General features: G+C 36.0%; 1 protein-coding gene and 1 long non-coding RNA gene across 2 annotated transcripts; one reads left to right on the forward strand and one right to left on the reverse strand.

The window, feature by feature from the left end:
- The first annotated feature begins 2,231 nt into the window (after positions 1–2,231).
- LOC149875899 (uncharacterized) lies at positions 2,232–6,297 on the forward strand. The gene is made up of 2 exons (XR_016448985.1): positions 2,232–2,328; positions 3,136–6,297. It is a non-coding gene; the product is annotated as an uncharacterized LOC149875899 (long non-coding RNA).
- On the reverse strand, positions 2,976–10,244 carry LOC149875900 (uncharacterized). Its single transcript, XM_090076048.1, has 5 exons — positions 10,191–10,244; positions 4,117–6,936; positions 3,818–3,883; positions 3,502–3,558; positions 2,976–3,343 (listed from the first exon to the last, which is right to left on the reverse strand). The coding sequence occupies exons 2-5, from the start codon at positions 6,905–6,907 to the stop codon at positions 3,024–3,026; spliced, it is 3,234 nt and encodes a 1,077-aa protein (XP_089932174.1). The 5' UTR covers positions 6,908–6,936; positions 10,191–10,244; the 3' UTR covers positions 2,976–3,023.
- Positions 10,245–13,095: the final 2,851 nt, after the last annotated feature.

Below are 13,095 nucleotides of genomic sequence, written 5' to 3' on the forward strand. Positions count from 1 at the left end.
CTCTTTTAAATCTAGCTTTTGTCTAGGGTAGTTTATGAATAGATTTTCAAAGAAAGGTTAGCGTAGCATTCCACTTTTAAGTTTAGCTTAAGTTGCTTGGCATCACAAAACTCAAAACTCAAAAAGAAAAGATAAAATATATGATAAACCTAAAACATAATATAGATGAAACTAAAGTTAGGCTGCATAAAAAACCAACAACATAATAATCTACTAGGCATGTTTAAATTGAATTAAATAAAATCCTTTGCGCAAATGTAGGTATGTTAGAGAGTAAAAGTGCATGAAAAGCCTCGCTACTTTGTTAAAGGTAGTTTTTGAATAGTTTTTCAAAGCAAGTTTAGCGTAGTTTTCCTCTTTTATGTTTAGACTATGTAGCTTGACATCACAGAACACAAAGCTCAAAAAGGCAAGATAAAATATAAGTTAATCGTAAAATATAGATGTAACAAAGTTTAGACTGCATAAAAAACCAACAACATAATAATCTACTAGGCATGTTTAAGTTGAATTAAATAATGTCCTTTGCGCAAATATAGGAAAGTTAGAGTAAAAATCCATAAAAAGCCTCGATACTTTGCTGAAGAAGAAGATGACTATATGCAACTTTTTAAAATTGTGAGCTATCTATATCGATTTAGGTCCTTTTTGAGTACTTTTTCAAAGAAAAGTTAGCGCAGTTTTCCCCTTTTAAGATTAGATTATGAAGCTTGACATAACAAAACACAAAACTAACAAAGGCAAGATAAAATATAAGGTAAACGCAATATAATGTATAGATGAAACTAAAGTTAGGCTGCATAAAACAAACGGGTAACAATACTCTTCTATGTATGTTTACATTGAGTTAAATAAAATCCTTTGCGCAAATATAGGTATGTTAGAGAATAAAAGTGCATAAAAAGCCTCAGTACTTTGCTGTAGAAGAAGTGGATGAGTAGATACAATTTTTTAAATTTGTGTGCTATCTCTATCGAATAAGTTAGTTTTCGAGAGTTTTTTCAAAGCAAAATTAGCGTAGTGTTCCTCTTTTAAATCTAGATTATCTCAAAAATAGATTTCGAATAGTTTTTCAAAGAAAGGTTAGCGCAGCTTTCCTCTTTTAACATTAGCTTATGTAGCTTGACATCACAGAACACAAAAAGATAAAATAAAATATAAGACAAACGTAAAATGAAAAATAGATGTAGCTAAAGTTAGGCTGCATAAAAAACCAACAACATAATAATCTACTAGGCATGTTTAAATTGAATTAAATAAAATCCTTTGCGCAAAAATAGGTATGTTAGAGAGTAAAAGCGCATAAAAAGCCTCGCTACTTTGTTAAAGGTAGTTTTTGAATAGTTTTTCAAAGACAGGTTAGCGTAAATTTCCTCTTTAAAGTTTAGCTTATGTAGCTTGACATCACAAAATATAAAACTCAAAAAGACAAGATAAAATATAAGATAAACGCAAAATAAAATATAGATGAAACTAAAGTTAGGCTGCATACAAAACCAACAACATAATATTCTACTAGTTATGTTTAAATTGAATTAAATAAAATCCTTTACGCAAATATAGGTAAGTTAGAGAGTAAAAGTGCATAAAAAGCTTTACTTTGCTGAAGAAGAAGATGAATAGATGCAACTTTTTAAATTCGTGAGCTATCTCTATCGGTGTAAGGTAGTTTTTGAACAATTTTTCAAAGAAAAGTTAGCCTAGTTTTCTTCTTTTAAGTTTAAATTATGTAGCTTGACATCACAAAATACAAAACTCAAAAAGACAAGATAAAATATAAGATAAACGCAAAATAAAATATAGATGAAACTAAAGTTAGGCTGCATACAAAACCAACAACATAATATTCTACTAGAAAAGTTAGCCTAGTTTCCTTCTTTTAAGTTTAGATTATGTAGCTTGACATCACAAAACACAAAAAGGCAAGATAAAATACAAGGTAAACGTAAAATAAAATAGAAGTCAAACAAAAGTTAGGTTGCATAAATACAAAAACTGCATTGCCAAAAATAGAATTTGTTGTCTAGAAAGACCTTTTAAACTTTGTTTCTTTCGTTTTTTGACTTAGTGAATCGCGATCTGGTTTTTCTTAGGCGCGCTTGTTTCTTAGTTGTTTTTTTTGTAAAGAAACTTTATTCAGACGTTTTTTTTTACGCAACTCCTTTAACATTATTTTTAACAAAGTATTCTTTTATACGTGTTTACATTGAAATAAAACCCTTTGCGTAAATAGAGATAAATTAGAGAGCAAAAGTACATAAAAAGCCTCGCTACTTTGCAGAAGAAGAATTGGATGGCAAGATTCGTGTGCTTTCTCTTTCGTTTAAGGTACTTCTTGAATATTTTTTCAAAGAAAAGTTAGCGTAGTTTTCCCCTTTTAAGTTTAGCTTACGCAGCTTGACATCACAAAACGCAAAAACCAATAAGGCATGATAAAATACAAGATAAACGTAAAATAAAATAGAAGTGAAACAAAAGTTAGACTGCATAAAAACAAAAAAAAAAAAAAAAACATAATATACTTCTATGTATGTTTACATTGATCTAAACAAAATCCTTTGTGTAAAGATATGAAAAAATAGAGAGTAAGAGTTCATAAAAAAGCCTCGCTATTTTGCTGAAGAAGAAATGGATGTCTAGATCTTTTAAAATAAGGAACTTTTTGATTTCTTTTTCCGAAAAATGGTTGGAGCAGTTTTCCTTTTTTAAATTTCACTTATGCAGTTTAACATCACAGGAAATATTATTTTGCTTTTTAACAAACTCTTAAAAACATCAGAAGTAATTCTAAATGCAACTCTATTAAAAGTTTTCACAGAATAACAAAACGACTTCTTTTTTTTTTTTTTAAAGATAAAAAAAAGTTTGAACTATCTTTAAATAAGAAATGTGAGAACAGTTTAACAGAACTTCTTGTTTATTATGTCTTTAGCGAAACAGATAAAAATATTTGCAAAAGCATAGATAAAACAAACTACACAAAAGGCCCATCTTTATTGCCAAACTGAACAAACTTATCTAAACTACATAAATGGTTTCACGATATTGCCATATTGAACAAACTTTTCTAAACTACCCTCTTTTTGAATTTTTAGCTTCATGTTTTTAATTTTGTCTTTAATATGGCTTTGGTAGGAGTACTTTTGCAAGACATGAATGAGCTTGTCACTGCTATGATTTGCCAAGATGCCAAGGTAATCTTTGTACGAGCAACTTGAGCTTACATCTGTAAACACGTCTTGCAAGATGTATGCCAACACCAAAGCTGCACATCGTGGAAAACTTCTGGTGTTGAACCATTCGTTGTGGCCAGGGCAAGCATTCAGCTCTTCAACTATTTCATCTAAAATTTTACAAACTCAAGTCATAACACAAAGTGATTAAATCAAATATTCATTTGGTTCTGAAGTAAGACAAGATTTATTCTGTTTTTTTATTTATTTTTTTTTTGTTGACCTTATTGTTTGCACTGATAGCAATAACTGGTTTTTGAAAGATTACCTAAATGGCATTGGCTAACTTCTGCTTTGTTTTCCTTTGTTCTTGGCTGAGTTGATCCTGAAATAAAATAAAACCATGTTCATTTTTCTAATTCATAAAAACCATCAACAGTTTCTAAGTGTTAGAGATGATAACAAGCTGTGCATGATTTCTAACGGTGATGTTTCTAACTTCATCATTAGAAATCGGGTAGACACAACTTTCTAAAAGTGCACTTAGCAATGATGGCTAGTTTTTGTTAACAGTTAACCATCTGAAATTGTGCAAGAAGAGGTTTGTGTTTATATATCTTTGTATAAATTAGGTTTTACATTACCGATGAGTTCTTGAGTGAAAGATGGCATTTCCAACTTGATTTTTTTTCTTCTTGGATCTTTTACTTCTAAAACATAATCAGTTTTAGTATCATTCACTTGTATAAACATTTAAGCAATCACAGAATTAGTCCTGCAACAAATACATACACACTTCTGTGTTGTTTTTTTGTTTTGTTTTGTTTTTTTTACAGCTCTAACAATAACAATAGGGCAAGGAGTTGATTTGGGCATTTTCATTTTTTGAAAGCGTGTTGAGATTTGCATAAAAATCAAAAATCAAAAATCAAAAAGAATTTACCTCTGGATGTAGAGGCAAGACTTTGGCTAAATAGGCTACCAACAGATTGAACAGCATAAGGTGAGAGCTGCTTTGCAAGAACAGTACCAGCCTGTTGGACAGGAACAGCTGAAACTGGATCAGATGAAAGAAACAAACTGGGTTTGGCCAATGTTTGCTGAAAAGCAACAAGGCTAGGAGTCAGAGGAACAGAAAAGACCTCTTTTGAAGGACAGAAAGCGACTTGCTGAGAAGGAGAAGCAGAAACAGGTTTGGCAACCACTTGCTCATTAAAGTAAACTGGAGAAAGTTTTGCATGGTGTTCAATAAAATCCGGTTCATCAGGAAATAATGTTAATGCAAGAGGAGAACAAGCTGTGCCAACAGGAACAGCTAGAGTCTGATCTACATCCATACAAACAGCTTGTTCGTTAGGAACTAGTTGTGCAAGAGCAGGGGATAGTTCAAGAACTGGACCAGCGATTGTTTGTTCAGATGGAACAGACGAAACAGGAGTTGAGGTAGGTTCACACAAGAAATCTACGGCATGGTCGTTGCTATCCTCTAAAGGAACATTGTTTTCTACAGCTGGAGAAAACGGAACCACTGTGGTACAGCTGAAAGTAGCAGCACATTCTTCAGAGTCAGAACCGGAGTCTAAATCTTCCTCAAAGATGTCCTCAACCTCATGAAAACCGTACTCCTCTGCATTAGTTTGGAGCCAGTCCATCACATCCTTCTCCTTCTTTGGTGGTCTCTCAGACTTTTCAACAGTCAAAGACTCTATGACTCCGAAGGACTGTCCGATGCCCAGGGCAAAGCGCAACTCCTCTGCAGCGTTCCACTGGGACACATAAAAGCTATCCATTGTGTTCCTGCTGTGCTTCATGTAGAGTGTAGCAAACCGCTCGCGATCTTCTTTGCTGTTGTTGGCAAAGTAAGTGGCTATCGAACCGCGAATGCAAGTGGGAGTAAGACGCTTCATGGGAATGTTTACTTGGCTTTTTCTGAAGCAGGACGTCAGGCAAGAGGAGATAGCAGAGGAACCCATCTGGTAAACAGGCACTCTAGTTGCACCGAGTGTCACACATTCGTCTTTGTTGGGTCTCATCGATGGAAAAAGGGGCCTGTAGCAGTCGCTCAACTCCAAAACAGTCTTGGTGTCTGCAGCCATGTAGTGAGAGTCGTTGACAAGAAGGTCTCTGTATCTCAGCAAATAAATATCGATCAACACTTTCAAGTCGTTCGGCACTAGAATGTTTTTGGCTCCGTACTTGTATGCTGTTTTGTAGCGCTCTTGCACAATGCAATATCCACACTCACTCTTCTCAGCAGCCATGTAGTCTCTAATGTTTAAAAGAGCAATGTTAGATTTTCTTAAACTGTTAATTACAGTGACAGAGAGCAGAAGATGGTTTCGTAGAGACACAGCATTGTCTCTAGTCGGTGTAAGAGACGGCTTTCTAATCGATTCCACTAACTGTCTTACGTATGCAGACTTGCCATATTCGTTCAGCAAACTGACATTGATGATGTTGATGCATTTTTTGCTTTTCACAAGGCTCCTCCTCAAAGAACGAAAGGGCCTCAGCACTTTTTGTAACTCCTCCACCTTGCAGCGCAAACGTCGGATGGCCTCATGAGAAAGTCCGAAATAGACATTCCTGGCTTCACTGAAACGAAACAGGAGACAAAGGTAGACAAGGCGGTTGTACAACGTGTGACAAGACATGGCTTTTGTTTGGTCAAGTTCACTCAGCTTGGAATTGAGCTGAATGTTTTTAAAGTGCATGGAAAAGTATCTATCCTCCAAAACGTTGGAATTGGTGAGAGCGTTCGGGTGCAGCGTCAGCGTGCTGTCACAACATGTCAATATTTCAACAACTGCATTTTTGTAGATCTTTGCTTGTGACAAAGTGTTGTTGTTGGCTACCACAAGCCACTTTTCAAAATCTCTGAAGAGCTCATCTGCTGACTGGTAATAAAAGTGAAAAGCATCTTTGTCCAGCTGAAACAAGAGTCTCTTATCTTCTGTCAAGACGGAGGAGTTGGAAACCAAGTGCTTTAAGGAATTAAAATCAGAGTCTAGGACGGATTCGGTGTTCAGCTCTTTGTTTTCTACAGAGGTGCAGTGGTTTGCAGAAGGAGCCTCGGACGAACCAGCAACTGATGAGGGCAAGCTTAAAAGAGGATCAGAGGAAAGAACCGGAGAAGAAAAAGAGGAGGAAGGCCCAGGAGCAGAGGATGCAGAGCCTGATGCAGACGCTTGTTCAGCTACTGGCTTAATACCAAAGAAGGCAGGTCGAATAAATTGAGGGACATAGAGCTTGTCGTTGTCGTATCGCTTTGCCTCTGCAATCTTTTGTTTGATCGTCTTGGAATCGTAGAAATGAGTCTCTTTCAAGTGTATGTCCAGTCGGTCGTAATACTTCCAACATTGCAAACAGGGGTAAGGTTTTGGACAGCCGGACTTGCGTTCGAGACGAGCATGCTGAAACTTCCTGACCATTGCAGAGTAAAAGATGGAAGCTTCATCCAAAGTCCAAGAATGATCTTTTTTAGTCAAGTGTCTTTTAATGCTTGTGGAGGAATGTTTGCACAAAGGCATCGGACAGCTAACAGCGTACCTCTTCTTGGTACCATAGAAAGGTACAACCCTGTTTACGGAGCCACACGCTGCAACTAATGCGGCCCTGACTTTGTTTTTGAGCTTTAAGTCTCTCTGTTCTTGTGACTGCCTTCTTTTCTTTTTTTTCGCTTTAGAGTTCGGAGAAGGGGCAACAACAGTGTTGTTTTCTTGTGAAGAAGACATGTTCAGGTGTTTGTTTGCAACGGTTTATGCTAAAAAAAAGAAGACAGTTAGTGAGAGTGTTTTTCTTCTGCCTGCATCCTGGAATCCTGGAATGTTTACAACTGCAGGGAAGAGCTGTGTTTTTTCGAATCCTCTGCAAAAGAGAAAAAAGAAAGAAAAGAGAGCAACAAGAAGAAACAAAGTTTCCACTAGCAAATGAAAAAGAATGAGAGCAACTAGCATTACATGCATGGTGGCAGCAGTGATTGCTATTATGAGAAGGAGAATGAGAAAAAAAAAAAAAAAAAAGAAACAAATAAATAAAGAGATGGAGTTTGAGAGGATCTCGCAACCATATGACTCAAAGAAAGAAACTGTGTTGAAAAAAGGCAAGAGAGGGCAAATAGAACTTGCTAACAAGGACAAATGACAGACATAACTACAACAGTAACAACTCTCAAACTACAACAGTAACAACTCTCATTGCAAGCATAATAACAACAGCATCAGCATCACTGACTCAGAGAGTGTTGACATAACAAAAAAGAAAACAAAAGTACAAGCCAAGTGGGGGAACATTAACAAACACTCATTGCAACTATAACAACAACAACAACAACAGCAACAGCATCACTGACTCAGAGGGTATTGATAAAAAAAAACAAGCAAAACAAAAACAAACAAAAAAACAAATAAAAAAACAAAACAAGCAAATTGGGTGAACAGTAACAACTCTCATTGCAAGCATAATAACAACAACAGCATCAGCATCAGCATCACTGACTCAGAGAGTGTTGACAAAATAAAATAGACAATAAGCAAGCAAAGTGGGTGAACAGTAACAACTCTCACTGCAAGCATAATAACAACAACAGCATCAGCATCAGCATCACTGACTCAGAGAGTGTTGATAAAATAAAACAGATTATAAACAAACAAAGTGGGTGAACAGTAACAGCTCTCATTGAAAGCATAATAACAACAACAGCATCACTAACTCAGAGGATATATAAAAAAACAAACAAACAAACAAACAAAACAAAAACAAAAAAAAAACAAGCAAAGTGGCTGAACAGTAACAGCTATCATTGCAAGTAAAATAACAACAACCATCAGCAACATCATCACTGACTCAGAGAGTGGTGATAAAATAAAACAGATTAAAAAACAAGCAAAGTGGCTAAACAGTAACAACTATAAATACAAGTAAAATGACAAAAGCAGCAACAGCATCACTAACTCGCAGGGTGTTGATAAAAAAAAAGCAACAAACAAATAAAGCAAGCAAAGTGGGTGAACATAACACTCATTGCAACTATAATAACACCAACAGCAACAGCATCAGTGACTCAAAGGGTGTTGATAAACAAAAACAAAGGCACAAACAAAACAAGCAGAGTGGGTGAACATTAACAACACTTATTGCAAGCATAATAACAACAACAGCATCAGCATCACTGACTCAGAGAGTGTTGATAAAATAAAATAGATTATAAACATGCCAAGTTTGTGAACATTAACAAACACTCATTGCAACTATAACAACGACTACAGCAACAGCATCACTTACTCAGAGAGTGTTGAGAAAAAAACAACAAAAAAAACAAAAACAAAACAAAACAGAAAACAGAAGTACAAGCCAAGGGGGGAACATTAACAAACACTCATTGCAACTATAACAACAACAACAGCAACAGCATCACTTACTCAGAGGATATTGATAAAAAAAAACAAACAAACAAACAAACAAAACAAGCAAAGTGGCTGAACAGTAACAGCTATCATTGCAAGTAAAATAACAACAACAGCATCAGCAACATCATCACTGACTCAGAGAGTGGTGATAAAATAAAACAGATTAAAAAACAAGCAAAGTGGCTGAACAGTAACAACTATAAAATACAAGTAAAATGACAAAAGCAGCAACAGCATCACTAACTCGCAGGGTGTTGATAAAAAAAAAAGCAACAAACAAATAAAGCAAGCAAAGTGGGTGAACATTAACACTCATTGCAACTATAATAACACCAACAGCAACAGCATCAGTGACTCAAAGGGTGTTGATAAACAAAAACAAAAGCACAAACAAAACAAGCAAAGTGGGTGAACATTAACAACACTTATTGCAAGCACAATAACAACAACAGCATCAGCATCACTGACTCAGAGAGTGTTGATAAAACAAAATAGATTATAAACAAGCCAAGTTGGTGAACATTAACAAACACTCATTGCAACTGTAATAAGACAACAGCAACAGCATCACTGACACAAAGGGTGTTGATAAACAAAAACAAAAACACAAGCAAAGTGGGTGAACATTAACAACACTCATTGCAACTATAACAACAACAACAGCAACAGCATCACTGGCTCAAAGGGTGTTGATAAAATAAAGAAATAAAAACAAAACAAGCAAAGTGGGTGAACAGTAACAACTCCCATTGCAAGCATAATAACGACAACAGCAACAGCAACACCATCACTGACTCAGAGAGTGTTGATAAAATAAAAATAGATTATAAACAAGCCAAGTTGGTGAACATTAACAAACACTCATTGCAACTATAACAACGACTACAGCAACAGCATCACTTACTCAGAGAGTGTTGAGAAAAAAAAAACAAAAACAAAAAAAAAACAAAACAGAAAAACAAAAGTACAAGCCAAGTGGGGGAACATTAACAAACACTCATTGCAACTGTAACAACAACAACAGCAACAGCATCACTTACTCAGAGAGTGTTTATAAATAAAACAAAAACAAAAACAAGAAACAAAAATACAAGCCAAGTGGTGATTACTAACAGCGCTAACAGCAGCAACAACAGTGTCTTAGAACAACAACAAGTACAACAGCAACAACTGCTTTTACAGAGTATAACAATAACAACAACATGGCACTAACAACAACAAAAGGGTTGGAATAAAAACCTGTAGGCAAAAGGAGAGCTGCATTCAGACAAGATCGTTACAAAGAGGCTCTTCTTTAGGACAGAGGAGAAACTGCTTTTGAGGGACAGAGGACTTTTTGTTGTTGTGGTTGTTGTTGTTGTTGTGCAGAAACCAACAAACTTTTATTGAACCGAAATATAACCGAATATAACCGAAAGTCTTGTTTGCTTCTGTTTTGTGCCATCAAGAAGGGAAAACAAAACATCACAAAACAAACGAAGCAAACGAAACAAACAAACAAACAAACGAACGAAACAAACAAAAAAAAAAAAAAATTAAAAAAATTAACAAACAAACAAACAAACAAGCAAACAAACAAAAACAAATAAGAAAAACAGAAACGCAGTACCGAAACCTCGCCATTTTTTATCCTTCCTCAAGCTTTCTCTGGGCGCCAAAGACCGAGAAAGTTGAGCAAACGTGACGTTGAGGGGGGGAGGGGGGTACTTAAGGACAGCAGACCGACCAATGGCACGCTTAGGAGAGACCCCACGTGAATGCTACATTTTCTTTCTATGTACGCTGAATCCGCTCAAAGTCTGGAATTTCCAGCATTCACGTGTCATCACTCCAGCCACCAGATTGGCCCACACTTTGCACACTTTCAAGACTAGAAACTCACTTGTGCTCAATTTGAGCAAAAAAAAAAAAAACTAAGTCTCGCATGGCGACAACTTTTCCAAAAGCAAACAAAGGCAAACGAAGGCAAACGAAGAAAAAACAAAAACAAATAAACAAAAACAAAACCGAATAGGGAGAGAGAGAGTGAGTCGACTCATTTCTTTCGACTGCCTTAAACGAGAAGTCTAAAACGTTTAAAAGTTGAAAACTAAGTTTTTTAAATGAACTGCACCGAAAAAACTTTACGACAGTTTAGCTGGTTAAAAACGCAGAGGAAAATATTTTATAAAATTTAAGCGTTCTAAAGATGTCCATTTTTGTTTTTGGCTTTTTTTTATTTTGGTTTGTTTCTGGCTTGTTTCTTTCTTTAAATTCTAGCGATCGAGCATATTTGAACGGTTTCATCAACCTGTCGGCGCACGTGCTCGAGAGCTAGAACTTTGATTGCTTTTGTTGTTGAGAATTGAGAATGTCCGAGCAGGTTTTTTTTATCGATTTCATCGCTTGTGGCGAGGCAAAAATCAAAACGCTTTTTGGACGAAAGAAAGAGATTAAAAGGAAAAAAGAGAAGAAAAAAAAAACAAAAAAATAGGTTATGTGTTATGAACATTTATTTTCTCACGCGATGACGTCTAGTTTTGTTAGAGTAATTAAAATATGGTATCAAGTTTGTAATTTCTATCTTATTTTTAGTTACGGATAATTTGCCAATTATGTCACGTTTAGTATACACAACGCTGTTTTCTTAATAGCAATATGATACAAACAAGTTATAAAAAAAAAAGCGTTCGCTCGATCTTCCTTAGTCAGTTGAACAAAAAGAAATTTTCACAACATATGATTGATTTGGTTGTCCTAGCAAGCTGTTTTAGCAAACGGCTAGAGGTTGCAACTGTTGTTCATTGAAAACGAAAAATCTAGCGTCAGCAACAAATTTTTGAATCATAATGTACGCAAAAGTGGCACTAACAAATGAAAATGTAAAAAACTGTTTACCTTGATGCCAGACTCGCAGAGATGTTGTCGCTCGTTGCTATCGACTGCGAACAGCTTTGTTGTTTTTCGAAGTGCCTCTTCATTCTACTTATAGCCGAAGTTTTGGCTTCGAAAAAAAATACGAACGTCGTTAAGCTCAACGAGCTGCTTTAATTGTTGTTCGTGCGAAAACGAAATGCTTAAACGGATAAAAGTGTTGGCGTAATTACACTTTTCGACCGCGATGCAGTTTGTCAACTCTAGCGTACTTTTTTGGCTCGTGGAGCAAAAGCCTCATGATAATAGCAAAGGCTTAAAAGTCTTAACATGTCAGCAAAGGCTTAATATGCTTAATAAACTGTGGTTAAGTTTTTGCGGTGCAGTTCATTTACAACTTAATTTGCAACTTGCTGGCACAAGCAAACGTTTATGACTTCTCGTTTAAGACAGTTGAGCGAAATCAGTCGACTCACTCATTCTCCCTTTTCTGTTTTGTTTTTGTTTTGTTTTTTTGTTTTTGTTTTTGTTTTTGTTTGTTTTTTTTTTTCTTTGTTTGTCTTTTGTTTAAAATGTAAAAAACTCGAAAGGAAAGTTGTTGCTTTGTTTGCTTATTGAAAGTTTTCGCCAGTTGCAAGACTTAGTTTTGTTTTTGTTTACTTATTAAAATATCGAGGAAAATATTTGAGGACATCGCATTCTAATGGTGCCTTTATAACAACATCTAACGATTTAACGTTTAATGTTGTGCTCAAAAAAAAAATTCCTTTTATATCTCTCAATGGTCTCCAACGATAAAACTGCCGACCAATCGCAACGATTAAACAGCCAACCAATGGCAGCTCAATGGTCTCCAAACAAGAGACTGCCGACCAATGGCAGCTCAGTGGTTTGAGAAGTGAGATCATTCGATTTCCTTTTATTATCTCCAGTTTGAACTAGTGCTTGGCTTGTGGTGCAGAAACTAAAACTTCCCGTTTTGTATTTTGTTTTGAATTTCTTTGCTTTTGAGCTTTTTAATCGATCGATAGCTTTAGGAGAAAAGAAGAAACCCCTCTGACGAAGTCTTGGCTTTTTTAAAAACGCTCAAATTTTGGCAACAAATCTCATACGAAACCGCTACTTTGATGTCAAGCTTTCGTTACTCCCTACTCCCTTCTAGCGGAGGGCGGCAAAAGGTGTTGCATCCTAGAGCTAAAAGTGAGGAGGAAGCAAGTTTTTTTTTCGTTTTGTTTGCTTTTTATGTTTTTTGTTTTTTGAGGGGGGAGAGTTAGAGGGTAAGGGGGTTAGGATTAGAGGGGGTTGGGGTTACGGTTTGGAAACCTGGGGACGAGGATATCAAGCAGGAGTTTAGTGTTAAGGTTAAAGGGCCCACGAGGGCGTCCTTCAATTGTAAAATGCCTTTAGACGCACGTGTCTAGTCGTCTCGTTGCATCGACCTAGAGGAGTTTTCTGATAGATCTTGCGCTTTGGGCTCAGTTAATCGGTCTGTATCCATTGTAAACACGGTGTCTGCCGTTAGAAATCGTTAACCAGGCGTTTGTGAGCTTTAACAACCATCCCTTTGAGTTTAAAACGAACGTTTCTTCAAAAGCCACTCGAGATGGAGGTACTCACGGAGGTTTGTTACGGTAACAACCCTGTGGTTTGCCATCTTCTTT

The sequence above is a fragment of the Hydra viridissima genome, unplaced genomic scaffold (assembly GCF_058129835.1).
Source record: "Hydra viridissima isolate aposymbiotic clone 2 unplaced genomic scaffold, HvirCarnegie_v1 scaffold_110, whole genome shotgun sequence".
Lineage (NCBI taxonomy): Eukaryota > Metazoa > Cnidaria > Hydrozoa > Anthoathecata > Hydridae > Hydra > Hydra viridissima.